Source organism: Biomphalaria glabrata, chromosome 14 (assembly GCF_947242115.1).
Source record: "Biomphalaria glabrata chromosome 14, xgBioGlab47.1, whole genome shotgun sequence".
Taxonomy (NCBI): Eukaryota; Metazoa; Mollusca; class Gastropoda; family Planorbidae; genus Biomphalaria; species Biomphalaria glabrata.
The window spans coordinates 30,744,052-30,771,828 of NC_074724.1; the positions used below are offsets into that span (position 1 = coordinate 30,744,052).

Here is a 27,777-nt window from a genome sequence, read left to right on the forward strand (position 1 = left end):
AAAGATTGTAATGATGATAAGGTTCAGTATGAGCCTGGCATTATGATGTGATTAAATGATCATTCATTTGATGGTTGACCTACGGAGATCGGTAAATAACTAATCTCTCATTCAGGGCTGCTTAAAGAATGCCTTCTTTGTAATTGTAATATGCGATGCCCTAATATGTTGGCCTCTTCAGTCGTGAAACGACTATGGTTCATCTCAAACACTTTTTCATATGGCTGAGCAGCCCTATTTTGGAGAGACACTCCCGTCCACATATATTGCATGTCAAGGTGGCTTTCGCTTTGGTGGTAGAGGAGCTGGCCATTTTCCGTGTGGCACGCTTTTCTTCAAGAATCGAGGCCCATGTTTTCTCACTTTCTATAGCTTTCTTGGTCACCGTCTCTCTCCAACTAGTGCGGTTTAAGGCTATGTCTTCCCAATGGTCAGTATTAATTTTCACTGTTTTGAGGTCCCGTTTTATTACATCCACGTAACGGAGGAAGGGGCAACGAGTTTTTCTTGACCCAGACGCGAGTTTCCCGTAGAGACCTTCGGGATGCGATTGTCTTCCATCCGGCGGACGTGTCCAAGAAAGTTTGTAAATAATATCACAGTATGTATAGGATAATATTTTAAAAAATTCATCTCCATTACTTAATATAACCTCCATGTTATATTAGTATTAATAGTGAGTAGTTTTTTTAAAATGACGTATTTATTAAAAAAAAAAAAACCTTCCAATTTCAGAAGATTAAATAGCCATTGCACCTAAACTTTGCAAGCTCGAAGTCTAAAATATCATGAAATTGGATTTTAAATATCTTTTCTAAGTTTTGAGATCAAACCTGACAAACAGACCACATAAATAAAAATAATAACAACTGTTCCACTTTTCAATATCTGGTTCTCTAAAAAACTAATATCGTAATGTATGAGCTATTGTGTATCACGTATTAGCCATCGTGTGGGCTTTTCATACTTTTAGGTTCAACTATTTCTAGACTTATTTTATAGATAGTTGATAGATAACACTTGCAATTTTAAGTTATACTAGACAGCAGTTCCTGTAATTAAAAATTGACTGTGGATGTAATGTATTGTATATAATTTGTTTGTAATACTCATGAAATATAACATATAAGAAAAGTACTCCAAAGATTTCGTCTCTTAGTGAATTGAGATGCTACAAAAGGATCCTAGGTATTACATTTAAAGGCCGCATCAAAAACCAAGAGATTAGAGACAGGATTACTACAGTGATTGGATTCACAATGACCTGCTATCGTAAAATCGCAAAGACCTTCCTTCAAGGAACAGTACCAAGAAAAATAAGAAGAGGCAGACAGAGAAAGCAATGGGAAGACAACATAAAAGAATGGACGGGCCTGCCATTGAAATCTAAGGCAAAAGAGGAATGGAGAAAAACGGAGGACAAAGCTTGCATGGTGCGGCAACGTACCAACAGAATAAGGGATAGGTAAAATTTAAAAACTTCAAAGAGTTTAAAAAATTAAAAAAAAAAGATAATTTTCTATACTCTACACTATGTTTAGTCAATGTATTTTGCATGTTTTGTGTTGTCTTAATGTTTTAAAATTCTACTTTTTAATGCTTCAATTTGTTATAAACAAACATATGTTACAACAATGGAAACTCAAGTTGTACTTGTACACATTTTTCTTGCGAACAGCCATTGCATTGCAATTTTATTGATATTAATATACTTTGTTTTTTTACATGCAGTAATAAAGACTACAAACTAGCTGGCAACTGTCAAAATTAGCTAGTAGCAATCATTAACAAAAGAATAAAATACAGATTTATAAGTTTTTAGTGAAACAATTTCAAGTCAACTCAATGACACATTTCCAGATTTAAATGAAACTGCTACAATAGTGTTTTGAGGGGCGCCTTAGTTTCTACATTTAATTAGACAAAGTCTTTGTAATAACAATAAGTTAATTATTTTATATTTCTCTAATTAAGTTGATGGCCCACAGATTTAACTGAATATATCAAATTTTTTTTTTAAAAGCTTAGAGCATTTAAAAATTTAAGAGAGAGATGAAAAAGCAGCAAAGAAAAAGATCTACCAGAACATTAACAAAATGATGAAGAAAATTGAAAGCAATGCTGACAAGATTCAAGCAGGGGCATGAACTCCAAACAAACAAAACCACAAAGTAAAGTACCAAGTAAATCCTCTAATTAAAAAAAAAAGTATTTTAAAAAATACATTTTTTAACACTGAAATTATCTGGCATAAATTGTATCACTTTGAGGTCAATTAGACCCATATATTAATAAATGATTTAGAGGTATGATGTCTTATAAAAAAAATATCTGAATTGTAAATTAATTGGTTAAAAAAAAAAAAAAGCAATTCGTAATTAGATTTTATAGAAGCCTATAATTTCAAGAAAATGTGTGAACTATATGAGTTGTTTTTTTAAATATTGTCAGAAAATAAAAGGTAATCTCTAGTTAACATTTAATTTCATTGTAATACTATAATTCAATCACAACTATTTAAACTCTAATGTTATGATCTTATTGACATATATTTTTGCTGAAGACAAGAAATCAGCTTGACACCATTTCATAGACAATCATCGCAGAAAAAAGAGTATCCCAACTAAACCTTTTGAAAGAACATGTACCATAGTCTTTTTCTACTTTTTAGTGGATGTTTCCTATCTTTGATATTAAATTTTGTCTAGCTTCTTTGCGTTTCTGTTCTTCAATCTGGATTCTCTCGTCAAACTCATCTAGTTCTTGAATCAATTCTTTAATACTGTAAGCTTCTCCAATTTTTCTATTGGCTTTTTCTTTTACAGCTTTTGTCTCCTGAGGTGCACATTTCACTTTTGAAATCTCCTCCTTCTGTCAAATAAATCCAACAATGTTTTAATAACGTATATCCATAATGATGATTGGAATATATTAAGGATCATTAGGAATTTACCTTTTTAATTGTTAACACAAATAAAATAGGAAAAAGCAAACTGGTTTTAATGAAAAAATTATAACCTGACACAACAAAATATTCTCTGAAGATAACACAAACCTCTTGGGATAGACAAAACACATACACCATTATCATGTCATAAAATAAAATGAAAACAAGAGAAGAAAAAAGGAGGGTCGTCTATGGTAATCTACCACTAATCAATCAATACAAAAAGAACATTAATTAGAAAACATTTAATTTATTATTTCCACATTTTTTATTTATTCATCAATTCAAACTAACAGGGGAAGAAATACTAGACAGTTTAAGCGAAATCAATCCAGTGGTTTGAGGCAAAGTGATCTTAGACCATACCAGAAAAATAAAAAGATTTACTGCAGCAGGAATGAACAACTGTATAGAAATATTTCAATAGACACACATTTAAGAATCCCCTCCAAACACAAGCAAGGACAAGGCTATCAGACTTTAAGAGGAAATCCAAGCCATCCCTAAAGGCTGTTCTCTAGTAATTTCTAAACAGTAGAGTTTGAGTGCTAAAGCCATTTATTAGGAAACATAATTTTTACTGCCATATACAAATGGCTCATCTAAATAGAAAGTTATATCTGGGCAAAGATATATACACAAACAACAATAAAGTGTCTATATTATTTTCCCATGTTCATATTTTGTTCTCTAAATTTAAAAAGTCACAAAAATGTTTACAGTTTTTTTTAGCTATGTAGTCAGGAATCCAAGGTAGCTTTACTATCAATGACACATGTGCATTGTGACATATCTATTCAAAGTTTTTTTTTCTTATTTTCTTTTCTTAACAATAGGTAAAAACTTTAATCAAAACATATTTCATAATCATGATTTATGTTGATAGTTTGTTCACTCCAAGAAGTCAGGTTCTATTCTTTAGCTGGGTTTCTTTTAAAAGTTTCAGAAATTCCTTTAAAAATTATTATTTTGTTAAATCTGTTATCTTCTGGATGGTGGACAGGGTTAAGACCATGGATTACCTTAACAAAAAAACAGCAATCTAAAGTGCATGTCAAATAGTCAGGCAGATGCCCAATGTTCTCTTTCTTTAGTTTCATGTGTTTAATGTGTCTTGTACTAAATAAATGATTGTCTGGTTGTGTGATATACATTTGGGACTGGTGTCACAATGATCTTGAGTTGGATCGCTGCTGATGCACCACCATCCCCTGCAATTCTGCAGCAAGTTTGGGTAAGGGGATATTCTTCATTTCTGAAGAAACATCTGAAACTTGTAAAACAAAAACAAAAAATAGCACCAGTGTATAACTAATGTTTTATTTTTTGTGTTGACGTATTTAATAAGTCAGCATTTCTAGTATAGTAAGTCTTAATTCCTAGCCAATATAGATTTATATATTGACATAAAATTGCTTAATTTAGGATGCACCAATCAGTTTCAATTTAAACAGGAATGAAAATAATTAAACTAACCTCTCTTTAAGTAAAACCCACAAGTCAAGAAAAAGAGAGGGCATCTTAGAAGCAGCTAGCAACAAGAACTAGAGGCAGACACTTTAAAGTTTACACCTGGAACAAGATTGAAAGAATAGCCCAGGACAGGGGACCTATGGAGATCTAGTGTTGGTTGCTCATACACCAATAGGAGTGATGGGCTGTAAGTAAGTAATCCTTAAACTAAGTGGTATCCAGACTATAGCCTGCAAAAAAATTGTAAGCTGAAAAGCAAAACAGAAAGAAAAAATGTTATGTTGGCCAGTGACATGCATGTCAAAAACTTATATATGGCTCTCAAGCAGAATAAGGTCGATCAAATATTTAGATGTTAAGTCAGGTAATAATTTTAGACAGTGGAAATTTACCATATAATTTCAATATCCTTTACAGTTGGATTAATACAAAGTAATAAAAATTTTCTGAGTCTCCATGAACTAACCTTTAACCTTTCCTCTTTTCTTCTCTTCATGACTTCTAACTCTTTGATTCTGGCTTCAGCTAACCTCTGCAGTCTAGTGTAATGAGCTATCTGATCTAAAGCATGGGCTCTGACAAATAAGGCTCTAAGTTTATCATCTGAAAAATGGAGAAAAAAAAATCTTCTAGAGTAACCAAATGAATGGTATTACTTTTCTTAGCTTTTGTTTTACATGCTAAAGAGGTTCCTTCAGAGTTGAAAATTGTTACATCCTAGCCCAGCCTCTTGGATGGTGGGGGATTGGAAAAGGCAAAGTTTGAACTTGGGACCATCCAAACAGCAGCCCAGAGCATATATCACATGACCATTCAACCATCTAGTACTAGCAACAATAAGTATGAAGCGCACAAAACAATGAGATAAAAGACAAAAAACAACTTAATAGCCACATTTATTAAGTTTTAAGTTTATTTACCTTGTTTTGATTCTTTCTGTGCTGTTTCAATGCCTAGAGAAAATTTTAAAAAAATTAATGATAGATTATGGAAATTAAAAAACAATGTCATTATAGACAAAAACTAACTGGTATCAATTGATTACATCTTTTATCTTATATCCATAAAAAAGATATATTATGAACATAAAAGGTGAATATAGAAAATTTACTTTTATATTATTTAAACAAAAAAAAATCAAAGTGTCAAAAGCATCATATTATTTCAATAGATTTTGAGATTCAAACCCACAGTAAAGTCTTTATCACAAAACACATCCTTTAATTCAATGTAAAATAAAATATAATTAGATCTCAGGCATGTTATGTTACTTTGGTTATAAGCTAGCGAGTAAAAGAATTCAATTGAGAGGAATGGAGAAAGATGGTCAAAAGATCTGTATGTTGCCTCAATTGTCCCACAGGCACAGACTAAGAGATAGGGGATAGGTGTTGTTTTACTGTATAGTATTTATATATATAATGAAACCCTTTTATGCAAATGGAAGAAATAAAAAAAAAAGAGTCTTTGTATGAATAAGTAAGGTTCCTTTCAGTCATTTTGATTTATGGATTTCACGATGTAAAGCTCTTCTGTTTAAATTACTTTGTATGGTCAATGGTGAATGAGAGTGTCATTTGGCCAGCACAATTAAAGAACCAACCACCTTATATTTACTTCCCCCAACTTATGTCAGGTGCCCATTAAAGTTGGGTAGGCTCAGGTGTATCCTAACCTAAATATCCCAATAAAAACCTTAGTCTTTACTAAGATTCACATTAAATGCTCTTGATTCCTAAGTCAACAGTTACAATATTATGCATCATATGTGTTATTAACAAAACTCACATGTAGGTCTATTTATCAAAGAATTCAATATAGAAATAGAATCAAGGTGGATTAAATTAGCAGAGTCAGAATTAGCTGATCTAATTAGACTAGATAATGGATACTAGATTCAAGACTGACACATAAGCCATGATATGGAGATTATGGATACACAAAACACGTATAGAAGTAGAAGGACAGTCTACAGTCAAATTAGAACAAGATCTTGATCTATCTCTTCTGTTAAAACGTAACCCCTGATGATCTGTACTTTAGTTAGTATGAGTATATTACTATAATGACAATTACTAGACTATCTAGAGTCTAGATCTATAATAATCATATCATTCTAACAATGAATCATGTAATATAATATTGTAAAAAGTATTTAGATCTAAGTAATTTAGTCAATGTAGACCTAGATCTAAGTCTAAGACAGTCTAAGTCTGAGTTTAAAGTTGTGAGTTTGTTTTTTAGTTAATTTTAGTAATAAATTACTTGATTTTGAAGTATGTTTTTTTATTCCCAATCTTTGTTTGATATCAGAAGATACGAGGCGTGACTCCATTGTTGGTTGAAGTCTCACTGAATGCCAAAATGTTTCAGCAAATGTCATTTCTTCTGAGGTAGATTGATTGAACGTGCATTTTTCTGCTTGTTTAGTTAGATCCAGCATTTTTACCGCCATTTTGTCACTAATGTCAACAGTTTACCGGAAATTAAAAAAAACGACAATAAAGGGGAATCACCGAATTAAGACCAACTAGGAAATAGATCTATAATAGGATTGATCATTGAATCTAGATCTAGATCTAGATCTATATCTACAGCTCAGAAGTCTAAATACACTGTAGACTGTGAATCTATTTAGTAGAGTCTAGATCTAGATATCTTAAAGACAATTTCAAGTCTAAGTTTAATTAGATCTACCGTAGTTTAGGTATACGATACAGATTTACTTCTATTTATTCTATTTCTATCTCTATACTATACTATACTATTATTATTAAAATATTATTACTATACTATATTATATCTTTTAGTAAGTTTTAGTTTTAGTCTTTTAGTTTTACTTTTAGTTATAAATCTAGAGTTTCTAGATCTAGATTCTAGTTTCACTTTAGTTCTTGGCTTAGCAAATGAATATTACTAATTTATTATTACTTTAAATGTTTATTGAATATTGTTATAAAAATAATAATTAATATTATAATAATAAGTTAATAACTAGTCGACTCACTGCGTAGCATACACCGTTATTTTGTAGTGCGGGTAAAAGGCAAATTTGAATCTGATGGAGTCAGGGATATTTGGGGAATAAGGACAGTTTGTAAGGTAGCAGCTGCAATAGTTTTACACTCCAGTATGTCATGCGGACATTCTCGGTAGTGAATAGTGATAGTAGCAGGAAGTATTTGAGACATCGCCATAATTTCAGCCTCGCCACCATAAACATCGGAAGTATTCATGTAGGCAGCGTATTGTCAAGCAGAGTGTATGACTGTGCTTCTTTGCTTCAACGGACAAGGTGTCGCCATAGTTATCCCAATGTTCACAAACAAAGCTTACAGCCATCTTGCGAAATTCAATAGCAACGGTTTTGTCGATGACATTTTTCCAGAAATATGCGACTGATAGACATAAACAGTTACCTGATGCAGGAATTTCGACTATATTGAAAGACCTGTTGACTCCACGTAATATATGTGAAGCAGTGGCCATGGTTAGGAAACAAAGGGCAATATGAAGGGGCAAAATCAAAACAAATCTACAGAAAAAACATGTAACTATTTTAATGACACCAGATATTGACTTGTGAAAAAAATACACACATAAATGTAGTCAAATATATGTAAAGAGAAAGATTACTTGTTCTGCCCCCCTCCCTCTTTTTTTTTCTGAGCCTTACTCTGTCACCACAAAAGTTACGTGGGGTAACTCTAGTCCGACTTTAACGTGGTGTCCGGCATGGTTAGGCCATGAAGAGAATTATATATATAGATATTACTATATATACATATCTATATAAAGACGTGTATTGAATTTTCAAATTTTGATTTAACCTGCACTAAGACTTTAAAAAAAAATTTTATTTGTTTTAGATCAAGTCTAGATTTTATATACTTGCATTTTTATTTTTTAAATTAGTCTTGGACTTGTTCAACTGTATTCTTATCATGTCATATATATAAATTCTTGCTGTTATAAGTTAAGTCGGAGGTGCAGTGGTTGAGGGATAAAGGGTTTGACTTCCAAACTTGAGTCCTGGGTTTGAATCCCGTTGCAGACTTGGATATTTAATTTTGGGATCTTTGGACATCTTTGAGTTCTCCCAGCTTTAATGGGTACCTGACATTAGTTAGGAAAAGTAAAGGCATTGTGCTGGCCACAAGACACCCTCATAAACCATAGGCCACAGAAACGGATGACCTTTACATCATCTGCCATTTAGACCACAAGGTCTTAAAGGGGAACTTTTTTTTATAAAATTTAATTAATTTATATGTTTGCTTTCAAATGTTTTCAACTGTAGAGATACAAAAGAAACAGACTGTGAAAGCTAACACTCTATATTTTGAAAGGCAGCTGAAAGACAACATTCAAGCCATTTACTGCAATGGATTTGCAGAAATTAAAAAATGAAGACAAATTGATTCTGTGTAGGAAATATTATTTAGGTATGTAAAATTAATATACTTGTTATATTATATTTTATAATTATTTTCATAAGCTCTCCACTAGCAAAGTAGTTACATGTTGGTTTGAGAAGCCTGAGAAGGTTTGAACCATGAGTTCTGATTCAGGTCATTCCTCTCCTTTTTTTTTAATTTTTATAAATGTTTTCTATTGTTAGTCAAGATTCTTGATCTGTTACAAATTTAAATACATGACTGATCCAAACTAATTGATACAACTATGCTTAATATAAGCTAAACTTTGTTTTTTAAAAAAAGTATTGTTTAATATATTTTCTTATTTTATGTTACTATCGTTTAAAGTGACATTCTCACTTGCTCTTTTAACTAATTCATAAAGTTTGAAACTCATTATCTCTTTTTAATTCAATGTAATCAAACTTATTAACAAACACAAAAGTTAAAATGTAAATTTGTCTGTCAAATTGTATCCAAATATTGCTTAATGCAACTTCTCTCCTATAATGGCGTTCTCATCTATTTTTAAGTGGTGTAATTCTCTGTGGATGCAATTAAGTACAAAATTTGAATGCTGACCAAATGCTTTTAGGAATAAAAGAATTGTATTGCTTTGGCAATGAGCCTTTAAATCTGCATCCAACAGTGTCATCTCACCCCATGTAATGGCAAGTTACATAAAATGGCTTAATTATTTTTTTTACTCATTACTCTTTATATCACAGGTTCACAAATAATTTTTAAACTGCAATCCACATTAATTTATTAGACCATTTTTAGCCGCTGCTTTTTTTTTTCTAGAGATCATTTTACTAATGATTTCAGTTGTTTTTTAATGACTTCTTGCAAGTTCTTTGTAATAATTGTAAATTAACCTAATTTTGAAGGAACTCAGTCGTGTGCTTGACCTGATAAGTTTTCAATCTAATATGGTAGTTCACTAGTTACACCCCCCAAAAACATAAAAGCTATAAAACTATGACATTCTAAAGGTTTAACAATGTTTTTGTTTTTTTCCAGCTGGATTCTTTCTCCTCCCTTTTCTTTGGCTTGTGAATGCCATTTGGTTTTTCAAAGAAGCTTTCCGGAAACCTCACTATGCTGAGCAGTCAGAGATTCGAACATGTAAAGTATTTTTTTTTTATAATTTTTTTTTTTAAATTCAATTGCCCCTGGAATAATAATATTGGAATACAATACCAAGCGACATCTTTTTCTTCTGCAATGAATTCAGAAACCTCTAAATTTGTGGTTAAATAGTTGTTAGCATGAACTTGTAAAATTTAATTCCAGAATATAGGGAATACTTTCATACCAGGCTACAATGACTGACTTAATTCCGTTACTTTTTATAGATAACTTTATTATTTTAATCCACTCAGGGTAGTTCATAATATTGCAATACATTTAGCTTTAATACAGAATTTTTAACCCTTGAATATTTAGTGGGTATCCAAGTCACATTGATGTGACTGGAAACACCATTGCAGACTACTTGGTTTACCAGGGATGGCTAACACCACCTACTGAGCAGGCTGTGAGTTTTCATCATGCTCTGGCAACAATAAAAAGAAAAGAAAATGAATAGTGGTTGGAGCACTGGGACAAGTCCCAAAAGGCCTTCAAAGTCTTGGAGCACATGAGGCGCCCTGAACGTACTTCCCCATAGTGGAGGCTGTAAAGGCCTGAGCAAGCTATTAAAGCACATTGCATATTTCACATGGCTATGGCCAAACTCTGATTCACTGTACCCTCGCTGCAGTGAAGAAAAGGAACCTGTGTCTCATTTTCTTTTTGACTGCCCTAGACTTATGATCTCTGTCTTGACAAGTCTTGAAAACCACAAATTCTTGACCTGTATGTTTATATGCATGCACTACGCAAAACAGCAGGGTTTCTGTCCAGGTTTCTTTCCAAGAGATGATTTGAACCTCTCAAGCCCTCAATCAAATGGAGTTTGATGATGATGACCCTTGAATGTTAACTTGAATACTAAGACTTCTAGTATACAACTTATAATATATGTCCTAAGTCCCAAGACTTAGATTTGAAAACTTGTAAGAACTGTCATGATTCAGTACAGCAACTTCAACTTATTTCTATCAATAATTTAATTTCCACTATGCTTGCTTGGTCAGTTCCCTAATTACCCCTGTGTTCCGTTGTATGATAAAGTAGTAGATTCATTTTGCTTATTTTTGATTTTTTTTTAAAGTGTCAAAATGAGTATATTTTAAAAAATGCTTGAAGTATGTAACTAAGCCATGGCAATTTTCATAGTGTCTCAATATATTTTTCTATGTTTGGTATCTCTAAACTTGCTTAGATAAACAAAAACTTGACTCTTACTGAATAATTTTTTTCAGTTTGAGTTTTTAGTAGCTCTGTTAAATTTTTACTTACCAAACTCTTTCTAGTTTTATTGGAGAGATTGCAGAAACAATGTACGTAGATGTGAATTCTGATGACATATGAGACTTCTTCTTGAATTGTTTTTCTCTCTATCAATCCATTGGGGGGGGGGGGGTGCGCTTTCAATTTGCATTATTTTCTGAGTACCTGGTTGTGCTTACTACTTATAAACTGGAACTAAAACTAAAGAACTGTTGTTGTTTTTTTTTAAAGTTACATTTTTAATGAAACTCTTCAACAGATGTTACAAGATCTATTATAGGCAGCGCAATTTGGTTGGCAGCCATTATCACATGGGTGATCATCTTTCAGCTGAACAGAGTCTCCTGGGGTGCAACCGGGGATCTTCTAACATTTGTTATTCCTCTTGGTGAAGCTTAAATCTTAACCAAAGATGTCTGCTTTTCGTAGTGTACTATATATGTATACATATGTATTGTTTTTGCAATCATTTGATTGTATATATAAAAGCCTATGGATCAGGGTTAGAATCAAAGTCATCAATTGCAAAGCCTAGAAAAATGTCTTGTGGAACAAGCTTTTGTTTTTTTTTTTTTCGCTTTCTAAAACTATTGGTGATTGTTAAAAGCTTTATCTCCTTACTTAATGAGATTACTATTTTGGATCAAACATAAATCCTGTATTTTTGTTTCTTGTTAATTGTAAGTTCCCATTGAGACCTTGTGGTCAGTGGTGCTAATGGTTTTTATCTCCCCTGTTTTGTTGTTTTTTTTGGCCCCTGATTGATAGAGTGTTATTTGTTTAGCACAACTACTCAGCTGCCTGTACGATCCCCTACAAAATTTCATTTGATTTCAACTGCTCAGCTATCTAAAAGTCAGACAACACACCCAACATCAAGTATATCATTTTTGTTAATAATGAGGACTCTATAACAAGAAGTGTGTGTGTTTTAATCTCCAGGATTTAAAAATAGATTTTATCTATACATTTTTCCATAGAAGAGCACAAAAGTTTTATCTAAATAAAATGTAACTATTAATTATTATTTGATAAAACATCCTACCTTATTTTAAAATAAAATGTTCATTTGTTGATTAAGTTTTATTAAAATGACAAACTCTCATGCTTTACTATCAGCTTTCAAATGCTTTAATATTAGACAGTAAGAAGGGACCAAAAAATTTCATATTCAAAGTGTCATGTTTCATTCACTATGTTGTTTCTTTTTATCTAAATTGTTTGTTTCAAGATATTTTATTGCAGTTATGTGCAAACATTGTTGAATGATATTTGATAGAATGTACATATCACAGGGTTTCCCAAACCTTTTTTTTTCCCCATTTTTTCTAAAAAAAAAAGTGCATCTAATCAAAGTACACAGCAGTAGATCAGTGGAAAGGATTATTGGGTTCAGGGTCTTGGACACTGCTTGCACTAAAAGAAAATGTTAGTTTCAATATTCAGCCCATACCATCAAAAGTAATATAAGTTAAATAAACTACTGTCACAGGGTCTAAAGTATAACATTGGCTTTAGATACATTGTTATTCAGCTTAACTACTGTTACAGGATCTAAAGTTTAGTATAACATTGGCTTTAGGTCGGTTTTTATTAAACTACTATTTATATATTTGACAATAATTAAGAATTTTGTGTGCTTGGCTTTTATATTGAGTGAAAAAAAAATATAGCCTGAAAAGTGGGATATGTATTGGGCGTCTATCCCAATTCATCAAAGAGTTGAGTTTGATGTGTGTACTTTAAACAAAAAAAATTGAAATAGTGTCACTTGGCTAGACCACTGGTTAAAATACAATAATTGCTCTGTCATCTTGAAATGTTTGCTGTTTGTATCAAATAGCAGTATCAATTTTGAAAGTTAATAAACTAATTTTTAAATTACTTTTTTTTGCCTTCTTTCTATTAAATATGTGAGTTGTGCTCATAAGTTTCGCCATTATAATGTTATTGTTGTCATATTTTTTTTAAAGCATTTTCAGAAAGATAATATTTGATATTTAATGCTATCAATTTCTTCTTTTAAAATAAGAGAAATAATTAAAAAGAATGAGATTTCTCCAACCACAAGTAATATAAATAACCAAGTCACTTGTGTCATGAAGATGACAGTCCTACAAATAGTTATGGTTTTTTACCCTTCATTGGTTCCAAGATTTTTAGACACAATTCTGATATATATTAATAATACTTAGAAAAATAACTTATCATTTAGTTACAAATACTGATTTATTTATTTGTTTTCACATCAAAATAGATTCATATTAGGATCAGTTTTGGCTTACAATTTTTTCAAGGTTTTCAAATGGCACTGAAAAGACTTCATCTACTACATTGAATACATTATAAATGAGACATATGTTTTGAATCTCAATCTTGTAAATAGAGCACACAAATAAAAAAATGCACAATTTTACAACAATTATTTTACACAGTTTTGAAAATTTTGTAAAGGCACTGACAATAAATAAATACAATTTTGAAATGTCAAACACAAGCCCCACAAAAAAGAGTGATTGTATGCTGTTTCTGAATGGAACAATCAACATAAAATATAGATTTATATTACATTTTGAAATTAAACATTTTTTAAAATATATCAACACAATTAAAAATTACTTGATTTAGTTTTCTCTTTGTGGAACTGAAGGTATCTATCATACAAAACATAAAGGCATTTTTAATTCTCAAAAAAATCTAGAAGTACTGGACAACAATAAATGGCTACCTTTCTCTTGGTATAATGCTAAATATAAATATTGGTATAATGCTTGATTGAAAACAAGAGTGTTATAGAAATAATTTATATTTTACTTGATATATGTAATACTGGATATAGTGATGGTAATTAGATCACGGAGGCATATGTGATTACCAGTATGAATGTGTACTTGACTTGGGTGAGGGTTCTTCTATCTCAAGGGACAATATTTCATTCATGTTCCCTAGGATAGAATGATAAGTCATGGCCCTGGGTCTCAACCTATCCTGCATGATCCAAATGAATTTTTTGTTTGACTGCTGAAACCTTTACATCATAAAATATGTGTTTGGAACGAAATAGGCCAGAAACACCAAGTTTTACCAAACCCCTTCATCTGCTTGTGTCACCACAGGTTATGTGCTGGACTTGGTTGTCTGAGGCCTTTTGTTAACAGTGCCTTATTTAGACTAGGAAAGGCTCTAAGTTATTGGAAATATGGGGCTATTGGTTTCCTAATATTTATTAGGGTCCCTAAGTTATAGATAAATCCTGCACTGCCTTTTGAAATACAAGTCATTTAGTTGTAAAAATTATGAGAGATAATCCCCACTGCCTACTTTTAATTATTGTATAAATACATGTATGTATGTAAATGTATACTGTATAGTAGTAAAAATAATCTTTTAGTTTTTTTTTAACAACGTTCATTTCTGCTTTATAATACATGTGATATTTAAAGTTCCCCTTTCAGACCTTGCGATCTATAGGGCAGATGATGTAAAGTTCATCTGTTTCTGTGGCCCACGGTTAATGAGAGTGTCATGTGGCTAGCCCAACGACCAACTGCTTTTACTTTTCCCAACTTAAGTCATGTACCCATTAGAGTTGGGTGGACTCAAGGGCACCCATAAAATCCCAAAACTCAAAATCCCAGTCTTCACCGAGATTCAATCCCAGCACCCTAGGTTCAGAAGCCAACCGCTTAACCACTCAGCCACCACGCCACTATGAGATATAGGATTTTAAAAAATGTATCGAAAGTAATATCAACTCTGTACACAGTAACTTGTACTATATTCCTTTAGCTAATGCTTGGAGTATTTGAACTTTGAAGGATGCAGTACTATACCAACAATGATTACAATACTAGCAATACAATACCAATTGAAATATAACACATATTACATATATTTACAAGAGGAAAAATGTAAAGTTGACTTGATCATCATCAATGTAGAAATTTCTATTTTTTTTTTTTTGGATACTGTGCCCTGCTAGAGTATAGGACAAGCTTTGAGAAACAAAAAAAAAAGTAAAACAATAGATTTACAACGAAAAATATTTTGTTCTGTTTCTTTAAAGGTAATGATTCTCAAATTTAAATTGTCCCTACAAGCTGCTTTTATGTATTTCTGTTTGCATGCAAATAATGTACAATGCTGATACTGTAACTAAGATTTAGTCTCTATATTATAAATATAAAATATAGCTAAGTTTCTCTTTAAAAAATCTAAGTTGATGGCATTTAAGGTGATCAAGTAGATATGCTGTTACAACATTTTTCTGTGTATAGATATAAATTTAAAAAAAAACTTTGTAACTTACACTAAGTAGTGTATAATACTGTCCAGTGTTAGACAACATAAATGTATACATAAAAAAAAAAATAAAAGCATTTATGTGGCACAAAGTTTACAAGCTGAACAGCTCAAAACAAATGTTGAATAGCTCACAGCCTCATAATTTGATGAATTGCCATAACAAATCACATTTAACACAACTACTAAAAGCTTTAATGATATAATTAAAGAAAATATAATAAAACATTAAAATTGTATTTATGAGATACAATATTAAACATAAAATATATCACATAAAATAATATATATTAAAAATTTTAAAAGGAACATTTTTTTTTTACTTTATTTTTATGTGAAATTTTTTATCTTATATTGGACACCCTTTCCCCTGTGTTTAGTTGGATAGCTGGAATTAGTTGTTACCTTCGCCAGAACATAGTCAACACTCCAGTCAATACACAGCAATGTTTATTAGGCATAGTCAACATTATATTCAAAACACAGCGAAAGGGTGTCTAATACTAATTGGTGAAATTTTAAAAGACATTGTTTCAGCACCAATTTAGAGTTCCATTTAGTAGATTAAAATAATAAAATGTAGATTTTGGACAACAATTTGTATTGTATATTTTTATATAATGATTTACTAATGATATTGGCTTCTTATCATATGCCTGTTATTTTAATCCACTTATACTGACTAATGATTAAAAATATCTAGGATCTTATAAGTAATAATATGGTTATAAAAGTTATTCTTTTTTCATTAAAAAAAATAGTGCGATAAACCTATTTACAATATACATCATAGTAAATGGCTTGTTTGTTTACGGACACAATCTTATTGCTTTTTGTAAACATTTATTACAGCAATAATTTGTAACAGCTACTAAGACCTTAAACATTTAATAATTATTCTCTTAAAACAACATTTCCTTGCTGCGACAAGAGGCTGAAAAGTTCTGTGCTAAGAATTCAGGACTTAAGCCACAGCCTTGGTGTTTAAACTTGCTGCAACAAAAGGTTTGTTTGGTGCTGAGACACATTTCTCACGTGCTGGCTCCGACTCCAGCAGCTTCTTCTGTTGTGCTTCTTTCTTCCGTCGTTTGAGCTCCTGTTGAATCAGGTAAACCTGAGCCCTGCACATCCTAGCCTGCTTCTTCTGGTACTCCTCTTGGTATACTGTTTTGAAATTAACCTTAGAGAGAAAATGTAATAATTGCATAAGATTTTTATTACATATTCATTACTCTCTTTTAAGCATGAATTAAAATAACAAAAACAAATATTGTTTAATAGTTTCTTTTGTGAGTTTTTCTGAAGTTTCTTCAAAGATGAAGATTTATATATCCATTTTACAATTTTCTACAGGACTGCAGAAGATGACAATGTGCAGAGTTTGAAATTAAAACTATTGAGATCATGAATTCAATTTCCATTTGAATAAGGGCTTGAGAAGCTCTAATGCTCTCTTGCAAAGACCCTGCACAGAAACCATGCATGTCACAATACTGGTCAAGAACTTATTGCTATCGAGATAACAGTCCAAAGAGCACAACACCAGGCAGCAATTATATGAAGACACTCAATTATCAACACATATCTACAGTTTTACACATTACAAAAATATGGCTCTTGTTAAAGTCAGATATATAATTATGAGTGTTGTTAAGCACAAATAAAATTTTAGTTTTTCTTTTTTTCACTTTTTCTCTTGCTCTACATACATTAAAGTTAAGGAAAAAGAATTGTGTAGTACTGAGTTTTCTACACATATAATTAATATAAAGATCTTGAATTCTTATAAAGTTTTAGTTTATTGATATGTCTCTTATGGTCTATTTTACATTACATATTTTTATATACCATATACAACAACAGAGATCTTTTTTTATAAATATTGATGAAACAATGGAAATAGCATGTAAATAGCATTTAAAATTTCAAACATTCATGAATTTATAATAATAATAATAATAATAATAATAATCTTTATTATCCGTATGGAAATTTGTCTTACAATTTGTGCATTACACCAAACAAAAAACATTATAACTATAAGAAACCAAAGTGTACATTCACACCAGACTCACTCATAATTTACACGTGACAAAGTTTATACCAGATTGTTCTTATTTAATGATTTGATTGCCAGGGGAACAAAAGAGTGTTTGTGTCTGTTTGTCTTTGCTACCGGTGTCACTTTTCATACTGTTTATCTGATTTAGTTTTAGCACTTCCATTAATTGTCCTTTTCTCATAAACATATTTTCTATAAACATGATATTTAGTGGTAAATAAGGAAATAAAATTGGATTGTGACAATTATTACAAATTTAATGAGAATGATCACATTGTTAAAATGTTTTTATTCTAAGCTGTGCAAATATTTTCATTCTTCTGAGAAATGAAATAAATTCTTTCAAGACATGTATTACATTTTCTATAGAGATGATAGATGTGTCTTGGAATGGTAATCAGTGACAAATTAAAGGAGTAATAAAAGCATTTTCATTGTATATAATTTGACATAAAAGTTATGTCTGTAGAATTGTCTAATTTTGACAAATTTGAATATGTTAAAATTTTAGGATAGAGAACTCTAACATGTCAAAATGCAAAAAAGTTGAAGATGGCTGAAAAAACTCACTAATGATACAGTAACAATTATCAATTAATTATTTTACTAGTAAAACAAATTACAAACTGGTATGAACAATAGACCTACCTCCCCACTCTTGGATATTGGTCGATCTTGTGGCTTAGGTCTAGATATAGTCTCTAAAGGTTTAGGAACAAATGTTGACTGTGTAACACTCTGGCTGGTGAATGGATTCTTGCTGGGTATGTACGGACGATTTTCATGAAAGTCTCCATATCTAAGGTAAACAATTATGAATACAACTATAAGTTTAGGATAAATGAAGTAATTGAAATCTCAATTAAAGAGAACAGGTTGCTGATCATTCACCGACAAAACCTAACTAAAAGGCAGGCGCCCCAAAGGCAGACCAGGAGTACGGTGGCTTGATGATGTAGTGGCTGATCTACAACAGTTAAAAGTCCGGGCATGGAGACGTAAAGCACAGGATAGATCAGAAGGAGAGATGTGCTAAAGCAGGCCAGGGACCTCCTTGGGCTGTAGAGCTTCTGGGATGGATGGATGGATGGTTTATCTATAAAGCACTAAAATGCAGTGCTGAATGACTAGAAATAGAATCTTATGGAATGATTTTTTTTTTTTAAATTAACAATTTTGTGAAAATGTCTTTAATGATTTCCAGTTACTGTTTTTGTGTATTTGAGCAAAAAATTTAAAGCATAATAAAGGTTTTAAGGATAACTACTAGTGTACCCTAATGACCAAGATTGATGTAACTTAAAATAATTTTTTTATCTTGTCCTTGAGTTTCATGACCTGCATCCCAAGTCAAAATAGGCACAACTATATTTTAAACTAATGGTTTTAAAATCTTAAATGTTAATAAATATAAAATAGTTTTTAATATAAATTTTTGTTTTCATATATTCTTTCAAAACATTTTGAAACATACATGTTTTAAAATGTTTGTAAAATGTTTTACATATTTCAGATGTTCTTTCTGAGTGGAAGATAACTTGCATCCTAGTCCAAACCTCCCGCATGATGATTGGGGATGGGAGCAGGCAGGGTTTGAACCCAGGACTATTGATAAGTCTAAACAACAGTCCAGCGTGCTAATCGCACAACCAGGCAGCCATCCGATGTTTTTTTCAATTTTTTATAGAGTCTTTAAAATAGCCTTGGACTTAAAATTTTCTAAGCGTTCTTGTTTCTTTCCACCAGTCCATTAGGTCCTGGCCTACTGGGAATTAGCCCAAAGTCCCATAGGATCAGTCCACCTCTGATAGTAGGCTATGAAAAATTTTGAACTACTTCATTTCCAACATTTTTTTAAAGCACTATTCAATATTTTTACCTGACCCTGGGCTGTACACCCCAGTCCTGGAACAACTCATGATTCATTGTCCTACCATCAAACTTAGCATCTGCTGACAGAGACAACTTAGACATGGGAAATGAAATCCTGACATTTTCTGCAGCTTTCAGATCTATGGGCTGAAAGTCTCTCTGAAGAAAAGAGTGAGTATTTGTGAGAATCTTATGGTTAACAGAAAAAGTTTGAATTCAGAGTTTCAGACATTCCTTTTAAAAATGAATTTATGTCCTAGGAAACACTTCTGTAGGACAGCAGAGGATGGTGGAGGGAGAGATTTAAAACAAGGACCATAATATAAACAGCCCAAATTGCATACCACATGACCAGGCTGCTATCAATTATACCACTGAGTAAATCTAAGACAAAGATACAACCTAACCTCTTTAGTCTTTCAATATAGATGTATCGGCAGTCTACTTGTTTTCAATTAAGAAATTTCAATCTTTAAACTTAAAACAACCACACAAAAAAAGTATAAAAATAAGAAGCTCTTTCCCATTATAATTTTGCACCTAGAAGCAATTTATGTACTTTGAAACCAAGGAGAGAAGTGTGAAGCTCTTCTGTTAAGGCATTAGGTAACAATATTTCAATCATTCTTTATTATATACTAAAACTTAGGATACTCTATTGTTGAAACAATTTCCCACCTTTTGGCTTGTTTCTGTCTCAAACTTGACAGAGGGTACTTTGTATTCTTCTTCAACTTTCTTACAAGATGGTGCTGCAGGATGTTCACTTACATCATGACCTCGAAATATTGACCTATTTTCTGTAGAGAAATTTTGTCTGAAAAAAAAACAACAGTAAGCTATATCATCATTTATATCTTCTTTAATTTGTACTGGTTTCAATCTCAAACAGGTGTAATTAAATTCATTTCCTAAAAAAAAAGTGTTAAAACCTTTTGAAAACCGGTTTAAGTCAACCCCCCCCCCTCCCCCCCCCCCAAAAAATGTACTACAATTTTCACTTCATTTATAGAATACTTCAAAAAACTAGAAGGAGACCATGAGTGGGGTGCTTTTACTGAGGCCCTATGTTCCATGATGATGATGATGATGATAATGAAAGTTTACTTAACTTGAATAGCTAAAAGTAATGTGCAGACAGAAAAGAGTTCTACTTACAAGAACCATCACATATGTGTGTCATAAGATAGTACAAAAATACATTGCAGTAGTCTTATTATTTTATACCTACTTGTTATCAAATTTAAGATCTATTGTAGGTTGGGGAGGGTCCACTGGCCTTGGTGGCCGTGGTTGGTGGCCTTTGAAACCTGGAAAATCTTCCTGTGTCTGTGTCACTCCAAAAAATAAACCTTTTCTTTGTGGCATTGTTTCTTTTTGAACAACTTGCCTAGAGCGATGATCACCTTCAATTTGCTTGTAAGTGGATTTATGAGTTGTGTCGAAGAAATGATCTCCTAAAATAAAAAAATGGAAGAGAAAACGTTTATATACATTATTTTTATTTCAATAATAAATTTTTTGTTTCATGTTTAGTATTAGATAGATTATCTTGTTAAATCCTTCAGGAAAAAGACAGAAAACCTAAAAAAAAAAAATTAAATCATTTAAAAATCGAATCAATCTATTTAGACACTTTCTAATAAAGTAAAATCTTTTTTATCTATCATTTATTAGTTATTAAGAGCAAAGTAATCACTCGTACAAAAAGACATTATATATAGCTTCATAAAGGAGGAATATATTACTCTTATTTTTCAATTTTGATAATATAAAGAGTTTGGTCCCTTGCTTAAAAAAAAATTGGATGCAAAATTTTGCAATTAGTTTGATGGTGACAAAACAAAGCAAAACAATATGGAAGATAAGTTTAATTTAAAAAATCTTATTTATATAAAAGAAAAAGAATTATCTTTTTTTTTTATTTTATGAAAAAAAAAAGCCTATTAAATAAGCTGCTGCTAGTACCTTCAATTTTTATGCTAGGAGGTGGCATTTTCATCTGAGCTGGAGGTGGGGCAAATATTCCTTTGAATGTATCTCTTGTTGTTGTCACAGGTAAATTTTCTTTGTCCGGGAATAATATGGAGCCTGAAGGAAAGTTAAGAAAAAGGAGATAATAAAAATTATTTAAATAAATGCTGCTGTTTTGTACAAAGCTTTTATTAACTCACTCTGCCTGTCTGTCTGTCTGTATGGTAAAAAGGTTGTACATGTTATTTCTCCAAAACCCAATGTCGGATTAAGCTGAAATTTTGCACAATTGTTTGTCTTTGATGACAACACAAGAATCAATAAAAAACATTAATGAATTTGTTCTTTTGGTAATTAATTAATTTGTTTGGTATCTTTAACATGAGGAATAAATATTACTTGACAGATGTGGTGGTATATATTGAATTAGTCCCCTTGAGGACTCTTGAGCCTTAAGTGAAATTTTTCTTATGCATTTAAAAAATGATCATGTAAACATTCACAAACATACTCTTTCTTCCCCCCCTCCCCCCCTTTTTCACAACTGGTCCAGACGGTACACCGTCAAAAAAGCGCTGACAAAATAGCGCTGACAAAATAGCACCGACAAAATAGTGCAGAAAAAATATATTTCAGTCATTTTGAAAGAAATACTTTAGATATCGTAAAATATGAATAGAGCCAATATTTTTTTTTTGTTTTAATGTTATCATTATTTTTAAGTCATTTTGCATGAAACACAAAATCTTAAAATATAAATATGCAAACAGTCAGCAAAAATTATAATAAGCTAAAATGAATAATTTCTAAATATATCATTTATTTACATCCCAAAAGTGTACTTTAAAAACAGGCAAAGATACTTGTCAGATTTATACACACACACAAACTTTCACAAAGTTAAATTATAGGAAATGTCACGTAGAAATTCCATCACTGCTTGAACAGGGTAACCACATTTCAAAATCCTATTTTTAGCAAGTTATGCATTTTAAACATTGGTGAAAAAGGGGAATGATATAAAATTTAAAGTACTCTCGTTCTTTGCAAATATGGCAAAATTTCAGATCTATTAATATTGAAAAAGATAGAGACATCAACATAAATGCTGCCCAGGACATTAAATTACTAATAATCCTGTACTTTTATACACATCATTTATAAGTCCGTACTTTTTTGTCTTGTGCTATTTTGTCGGGAAATTTTGTGCTATTTTGTCGCCGCTATTTTGTCGGGTCACCGGTCCAGACAAGTGATAGGATCATAGCTAAAAGAAGCTAAAAGCTAAAGAAAAACAATTGGTAAAAATATTTCTAATCGCACATATTTATTATGTCTAGGTCAATCATACATATAATTACATGACTGATCCAAACTAATTGATACAATTACATTACTATAAGCTTTGTTTTTTTTTAAGTAATTTGTTTTATGTTTTTCTTGTTTTTTTTGTTTTGTTTCTTTGACCACCTTGCGAGCGCTTTCCTTCGCTTAGTTGGCCATACAAGAGTCATTTAGGGATGTGGTGGTCTTCCATTCTGCAGACGTGTCCTGCCCATCGCAGCTGGGACTGCATCAGGATTGTGTGGACACTTTGCAGGCACGCTCTTCGAAGGACTTCAGTGTCTGGTATTTTGTCTTGCCATTTGACATTCAGTATTTTTCTCAGGCATGTCATGTGAAAGTGGTTCAGTTACTTTGCATGTTATCTGTACACTGTCCATGTTTCTGAGGCATAGAGCAATGTAGGGAGGATGACGGCTCTATAGACTCCTAGCTTTGTATTTGTGGTGATACCACGTCTGTTCCAGACATTTTTAGACAGTCTGCCATAGGATGCACTGGCCTTGGCGATACGCAGGTCAATTTCACTATCGATTTGCAGCAAGGCAGCTCCAAGAAAAATGCCTGGAACAAAATGCTGACCTGTTCTCAATATATGTCGACCTAACAAAGGCATTTGACACTGTTAGCAGAGTAGGACTCTGGAAGATTATGTCAAAGTATGGCTGTCCACGAAAATTCATAACCATGGTGAGACAATTTCATGATGGCATGAAGGAACGTGTCCAAGAAAGTGGAGAACCATCAGAGCCCTTCGAAGTATCAAACAGGTAAGGAACTAAAATCCACCTTAATGCAATATATAAATAATGAACTAATATAATTTCTGTGATTCCATAATGAGTTTGCTTATGATGAAATGTATGAGTTTCACCATAATTTTCACCCTTTGATGCATAAGATGACAAACTAAGGGAGGGAACATCATGAAAAAGATAGCAGACATCATAAATGATGGTTAACATTGTTTTTGCAAAAAGATATGATTCTATATAGAAAAACAAAATGATCAATAGTATGCTAAACTTCAATTTGTATTAATGTGTTTTTAACTTTGGATGCACAACTGACCAGTAAAGCTTGGTAGTTCACTAAAACTCAGATTTGGCTGTGGTACCCATCTCCTATAATGTTTTTTGTTGGTTGTCATATCATCAAACTGGCCAGGCTCAAGATGAATAAGGTTTCTTCTAGAAGATGGACGCACAGCTGTCTCATTGACTATCTTTAAGAAAAAATCAACATTAAAAATGAGTATCTTATATATATATATAGCACTGAAGACCATTATTTAGACTCTTAGCGTTGTATTTGTATTTGATGAAATATGCGAGAAATTTAATTTTCTTTGAAAAGCAATGTAATTGAAATTTACCTTCTTAGGAGTAAACTCTTGAGAATACCAAGTAACTCCATCTAGCGGTTCTGTAGATGGCTCATACTTATCAGCCTGAACAATTAAGAAATGTGATTCTTTTTCAATCTCAATAATTACTATATTATTTCAAATTTCAAATAATTACCTTACAAATTTAAATATCAAACACATATATATTTCATATCTTTTTTTTTTTTTTTTTTACAAAAATAAGCTGAAGTAATAGCAATTTAAGACCAAAATAAAAGTTGTCGTTGGAAAGAACAAATACAAAAAGGCAGTTAAGAATGTAGAAACGCATCCTTAATACTTATAATACATTCGTATGCCATAAATTGCTAAAAGCTGTTTTTTGATGGAAAATTGCTACCAGAGGAGATAGTGGCGAGGTCACAGGATTTGAAATAGACAAATTTAGTCACAGGTTTACAAATTTTTTATGTGTGTTAATAGTCAAAATGTATTAGCCATTAATAATCCTTCATGAAAGGGGGGAAAGAAGTTTTATCCACATAATGAAGGATGAAAATGTGTATGTTTATACTGTTTCATTACAAATTTTCCTTACATTTCATTATAATTTTGTATTCATATCACAATATAATATAAATTTTAATGTCTAATGGCATCTTACTTTGATTTATCATGTAGTTTAAATATCTCTAATGTATTTTGGCAAAGAAACACCACAAAGGCTCACGTGAATTATTGGTTTCACTCTTTCCACATTTCCCAAGTCTTTGAAAGCATCTTTTTGATTTGTTGAAATGTACATGGGAGGAAGCCTGGGATCCCAGTGTACTGCAGGAGGTCTTTTGGATGATCTAGGACGAGGATGCTGAATGGCTTGAAAAGTAGACATGTAGTCTGACTTTGGAAAGGGCTCCTTGTGCTGATCTTGGGTGGCCTTGTGAGCATGCTGTCTTTTGTGACGCCTAGAAACAATTTAACTTGAAGTTCACATTTTGTTTTGTTTTGATCAGTTTGATCTAAATGTTTATATCTTTGTAAATATTCAAATGGTAGAATATGAAGTTTAAAATATGGCTTAGAGCTAAAAAGCCAGAAAAAAAAAATTGTAATGCCATCCACATCAAAACTATGCAGATTAGGTTGTCAATCTAATGGAAATATTTGAAAATGTATAAAACATAGAGATACTGCGGGTTATTAAAAGAAGAGGTAAGGATATAATTAGGAAATATTTTAGGTGTATTTAATTTATAAAATCTTCATTTTAAAAACAAAACAAAAACAACAGAAAAAAATATTTAAAATAGTCTCTTTTGACAAATACTTTAGCAAAATATCTTTTCAATAGGTGCTTTGAATGACATATTCTGTTGATAGGATGTGCTTATTTAGCATAAAAATGAAATGAAAACATCCTGATTGGTAGATGTGCAATACATGACAATTATAACTTTCATTCAACAATTAAATCTTACAAAGCTTCATAGTGAATTCATTTGTAGATAATACAAAACAAATAATACCAGAAACAGAATTCTACAGTTCTTACAATAATTAATGGGGTATTCATAGGGCCATATGGAACCTTGTTGCGGGCCAGATGGAACCACATCATATTTTGGGCATCACTGAACTAGATGATACATAAAGCATAGTGAATAAGAAAATCTTGAAGTTCAACATATAGGTTAATAGGCCTATGTGAATTTGTAAAACTTTTTATAGCAACAATGCAAAATGATCAAAATAATTCAATACAACAATAAAGTGGTCAATAAAGTCAAACCTCATTATATACTAACTTTACAGGACCATTTATTTGTTTGATGTTTGATGATAAATATTATGATATAATAAATTCTATTCATTTTAGTATAATAATAAATCTTGAAGAAAGAAAGCATTGTGCAGATGTGTAGTTTTATATGATGAGGTTTGATACTATAATAAATTACCAATTTCATAGCAAATAAGAGGGTATAAAATTATTTTTAGGAATTGTCTTCTTACCCACAATCACAAAGATCACTTATGGAGACATTATCAGGGAACTCTTCATCAAAGATGGACAAGTTGTCTATACTGCAAGAGTTTTGTTTCTCAAGCATGTTTGAACAAAAGTTTTTGCTGAAACAAAGGTTTTAAAATATCAAAACTTAGTAGAAACCTTCTTCTTTTTTTTTAGTTGAAAAAAAATATGGCAAGTAACCAATATTTAAATACATATTTTGATTTTTTTTTTTTGACATTGAGCATAGCATATCAAAAGTATCATATATATGTTTCTAAAACGTGAACCAATATCTATGTCAATATTTACAGGAATGTACTATAAATAGGATAAATATAAAGATAAATACATGTAGGCCATAAGATTTAGGTATAGACCCCATTTGTGTTTATTTGCTAAACAGATTAATATATTTGCCATTCACATTCTTATAAACCCAATATTTTTCAACTTTTGTTATCGCTTTTTTTTAAATAAATTTTATTAAATCTATATATAAATAGGGATCATTAATTAACTGTGGGGTGTAGTGGCTGAGTGGTAACATGCTTGGTTTCTAAACTGAGGGGTCTCTAGTTCAAATCCTGGTGAAGGCTGTGATTTTAAACTTTGGAATTTAGGTTGCTCCTCAGCACACCCAATTTAACTCAAATAGGTACTTTACCTATGTTGTTTTGGCTACATGACACCCTTGTTAACTGTTGGCTATAGCAATAGATGAGCTTCATCACCTGCCCCCACTGATTGCAAGTTCTGAAGGGGGTACGCAGGCCTTATCTTTAATTAACTTATTAACTATATATATATTTATATATATATGCCTACTTAAATATTATGAACACAAATAAAACAAGCTGTGATTCATGAAATCATTTATTTTTTAAAGTAGCCTATATTAAAAATTGACCTATATTTTCTTAGAATGCAAAGAAAAGATCAATAAACTATACTACAATATACTACTATAGTATAATATAGTATAGTATAGCCTATATCTATATCAATCCTATTATTAGGCAGAGATTGTAGATCATATTGACATATTTCAAATAGATTGAGTCACTTATTTAATTCACTTATATATATGCTTATTAAAGTTTCTTTGAATCTCTCAATAAATATACTTAAAAAGTAATCTAGGTCGTCTGGATCTATTATATAGTATGTTACAGTTACAGTACCGTGTGAATAAGTACAAACAAAAAAAGACACCTTTAAACGTGATATTGAAATAATTGAATGATAAAATATTCATATTGTACTTAGCCGTCGTCGTATAGAGGGGTCGATATAGAAGATTATGCAAATTTGTATTTATATCATAAATGTATACTCTTACCTTGCCTTTATAAGTAGACTCTCTATGTTTTCAACGCTATGAAAAGAAATTACAATTTCAATAGTAGAATAAAATATAATGGGTTTTCAATGTAGTTTTCAATAGGCAGCGTTCCTGAGCAACGAACCTAGCAACGCACTTATCTAGATCTATTTCTTTCCTGCTCAAGCAATACATACAGCTTTTCTAAAATTAAAATAATTAAAAAGTCATAGATCTATAAAGTTAATTTGAACTAATGTGATATAATATAGTCTAGATAGATCTAGATTTATTTTATTTCTTCT

General features: G+C 31.4%; 3 protein-coding genes across 4 annotated transcripts; 1 reads left to right on the forward strand and 2 right to left on the reverse strand.

Annotated features, from left to right (window-relative positions):
* Positions 1 to 1,654: 1,654 nt before the first annotated feature.
* Positions 1,655 to 6,912, reverse strand: LOC106055138 (cilia- and flagella-associated protein HOATZ-like). Of its 2 annotated transcripts, none has more exons than XM_013211283.2 (4): positions 6,686 to 6,909; positions 5,341 to 5,373; positions 4,887 to 5,023; positions 1,655 to 2,871 (listed from the first exon to the last, which is right to left on the reverse strand). In XM_013211283.2, exons 1-4 carry the CDS (start codon positions 6,873 to 6,875, stop codon positions 2,668 to 2,670), a joined length of 564 nt encoding a protein of 187 aa, XP_013066737.2. In that variant the 5' UTR covers positions 6,876 to 6,909; the 3' UTR covers positions 1,655 to 2,667. The 2 variants fall into 2 exon arrangements, with proteins under 2 accessions (XP_013066737.2, XP_013066738.1); XM_013211284.2 differs by lacking the exon at positions 1,655 to 2,871 and adding an exon at positions 4,284 to 4,668 and having other exon boundaries at positions 6,686 to 6,912.
* Positions 6,913 to 6,959: 47 nt separating this feature from the next.
* LOC106055139 (gamma-secretase subunit PEN-2-like) lies at positions 6,960 to 13,119 on the forward strand. Its single transcript, XM_013211285.2, has 4 exons — positions 6,960 to 7,127; positions 8,721 to 8,865; positions 9,862 to 9,966; positions 11,495 to 13,119. Exons 2-4 carry the CDS (start codon positions 8,805 to 8,807, stop codon positions 11,632 to 11,634), a joined length of 306 nt encoding a protein of 101 aa, XP_013066739.1. The 5' UTR covers positions 6,960 to 7,127; positions 8,721 to 8,804; the 3' UTR covers positions 11,635 to 13,119.
* On the reverse strand, positions 12,568 to 27,641 carry LOC106055140 (stabilizer of axonemal microtubules 1-like). The gene is made up of 11 exons (XM_056009773.1): positions 27,491 to 27,641; positions 26,151 to 26,267; positions 24,868 to 25,102; positions 24,165 to 24,239; positions 23,861 to 24,014; positions 21,440 to 21,562; positions 20,703 to 20,928; positions 20,150 to 20,288; positions 19,479 to 19,630; positions 18,248 to 18,398; positions 12,568 to 16,717 (listed from the first exon to the last, which is right to left on the reverse strand). Exons 2-11 carry the CDS (start codon positions 26,246 to 26,248, stop codon positions 16,502 to 16,504), a joined length of 1,569 nt encoding a protein of 522 aa, XP_055865748.1. The 5' UTR covers positions 26,249 to 26,267; positions 27,491 to 27,641; the 3' UTR covers positions 12,568 to 16,501.
* Between the last annotated feature and the right edge of the window lie 136 nt (positions 27,642 to 27,777).

Excerpts from the sequence above, each read along its gene's own strand:
- LOC106055138 (XM_013211283.2), bottom strand. The coding sequence starts at position 6,875 with ATGGCGGTAAAAATGCTGGATCTAACTAAACAAGCAGAAAAATGCACG. Across the intron at positions 5,024-5,340 it reads ACAGAAAGAATCAAAACAAG|ATGATAAACTTAGAGCCTTA; the intron begins GTAAATAAACTT and ends TCCATTTTTCAG. Across the intron at positions 2,872-4,886 it reads GAAAAGAGGAAAGGTTAAAG|AAGGAGGAGATTTCAAAAGT; the intron begins GTTAGTTCATGG and ends TTTATTTGACAG.
- LOC106055139 (XM_013211285.2), top strand. The coding sequence starts at position 8,805 with ATGGATTTGCAGAAATTAAAAAATGAAGACAAATTGATTCTGTGTAGG. Across the intron at positions 8,866-9,861 it reads GTGTAGGAAATATTATTTAG|CTGGATTCTTTCTCCTCCCT; the intron begins GTATGTAAAATT and ends GTTTTTTTCCAG. Across the intron at positions 9,967-11,494 it reads GCAGTCAGAGATTCGAACAT|ATGTTACAAGATCTATTATA; the intron begins GTAAAGTATTTT and ends ACTCTTCAACAG.
- LOC106055140 (XM_056009773.1), bottom strand. The coding sequence starts at position 26,248 with ATGCTTGAGAAACAAAACTCTTGCAGTATAGACAACTTGTCCATCTTT. Across the intron at positions 24,240-24,867 it reads GAGTGAAACCAATAATTCAC|GCTGATAAGTATGAGCCATC; the intron begins GTGAGCCTTTGT and ends TTAATTGTTCAG. Across the intron at positions 20,929-21,439 it reads TCCTAGCATAAAAATTGAAG|GAGATCATTTCTTCGACACA; the intron begins GTACTAGCAGCA and ends TTTTTATTTTAG.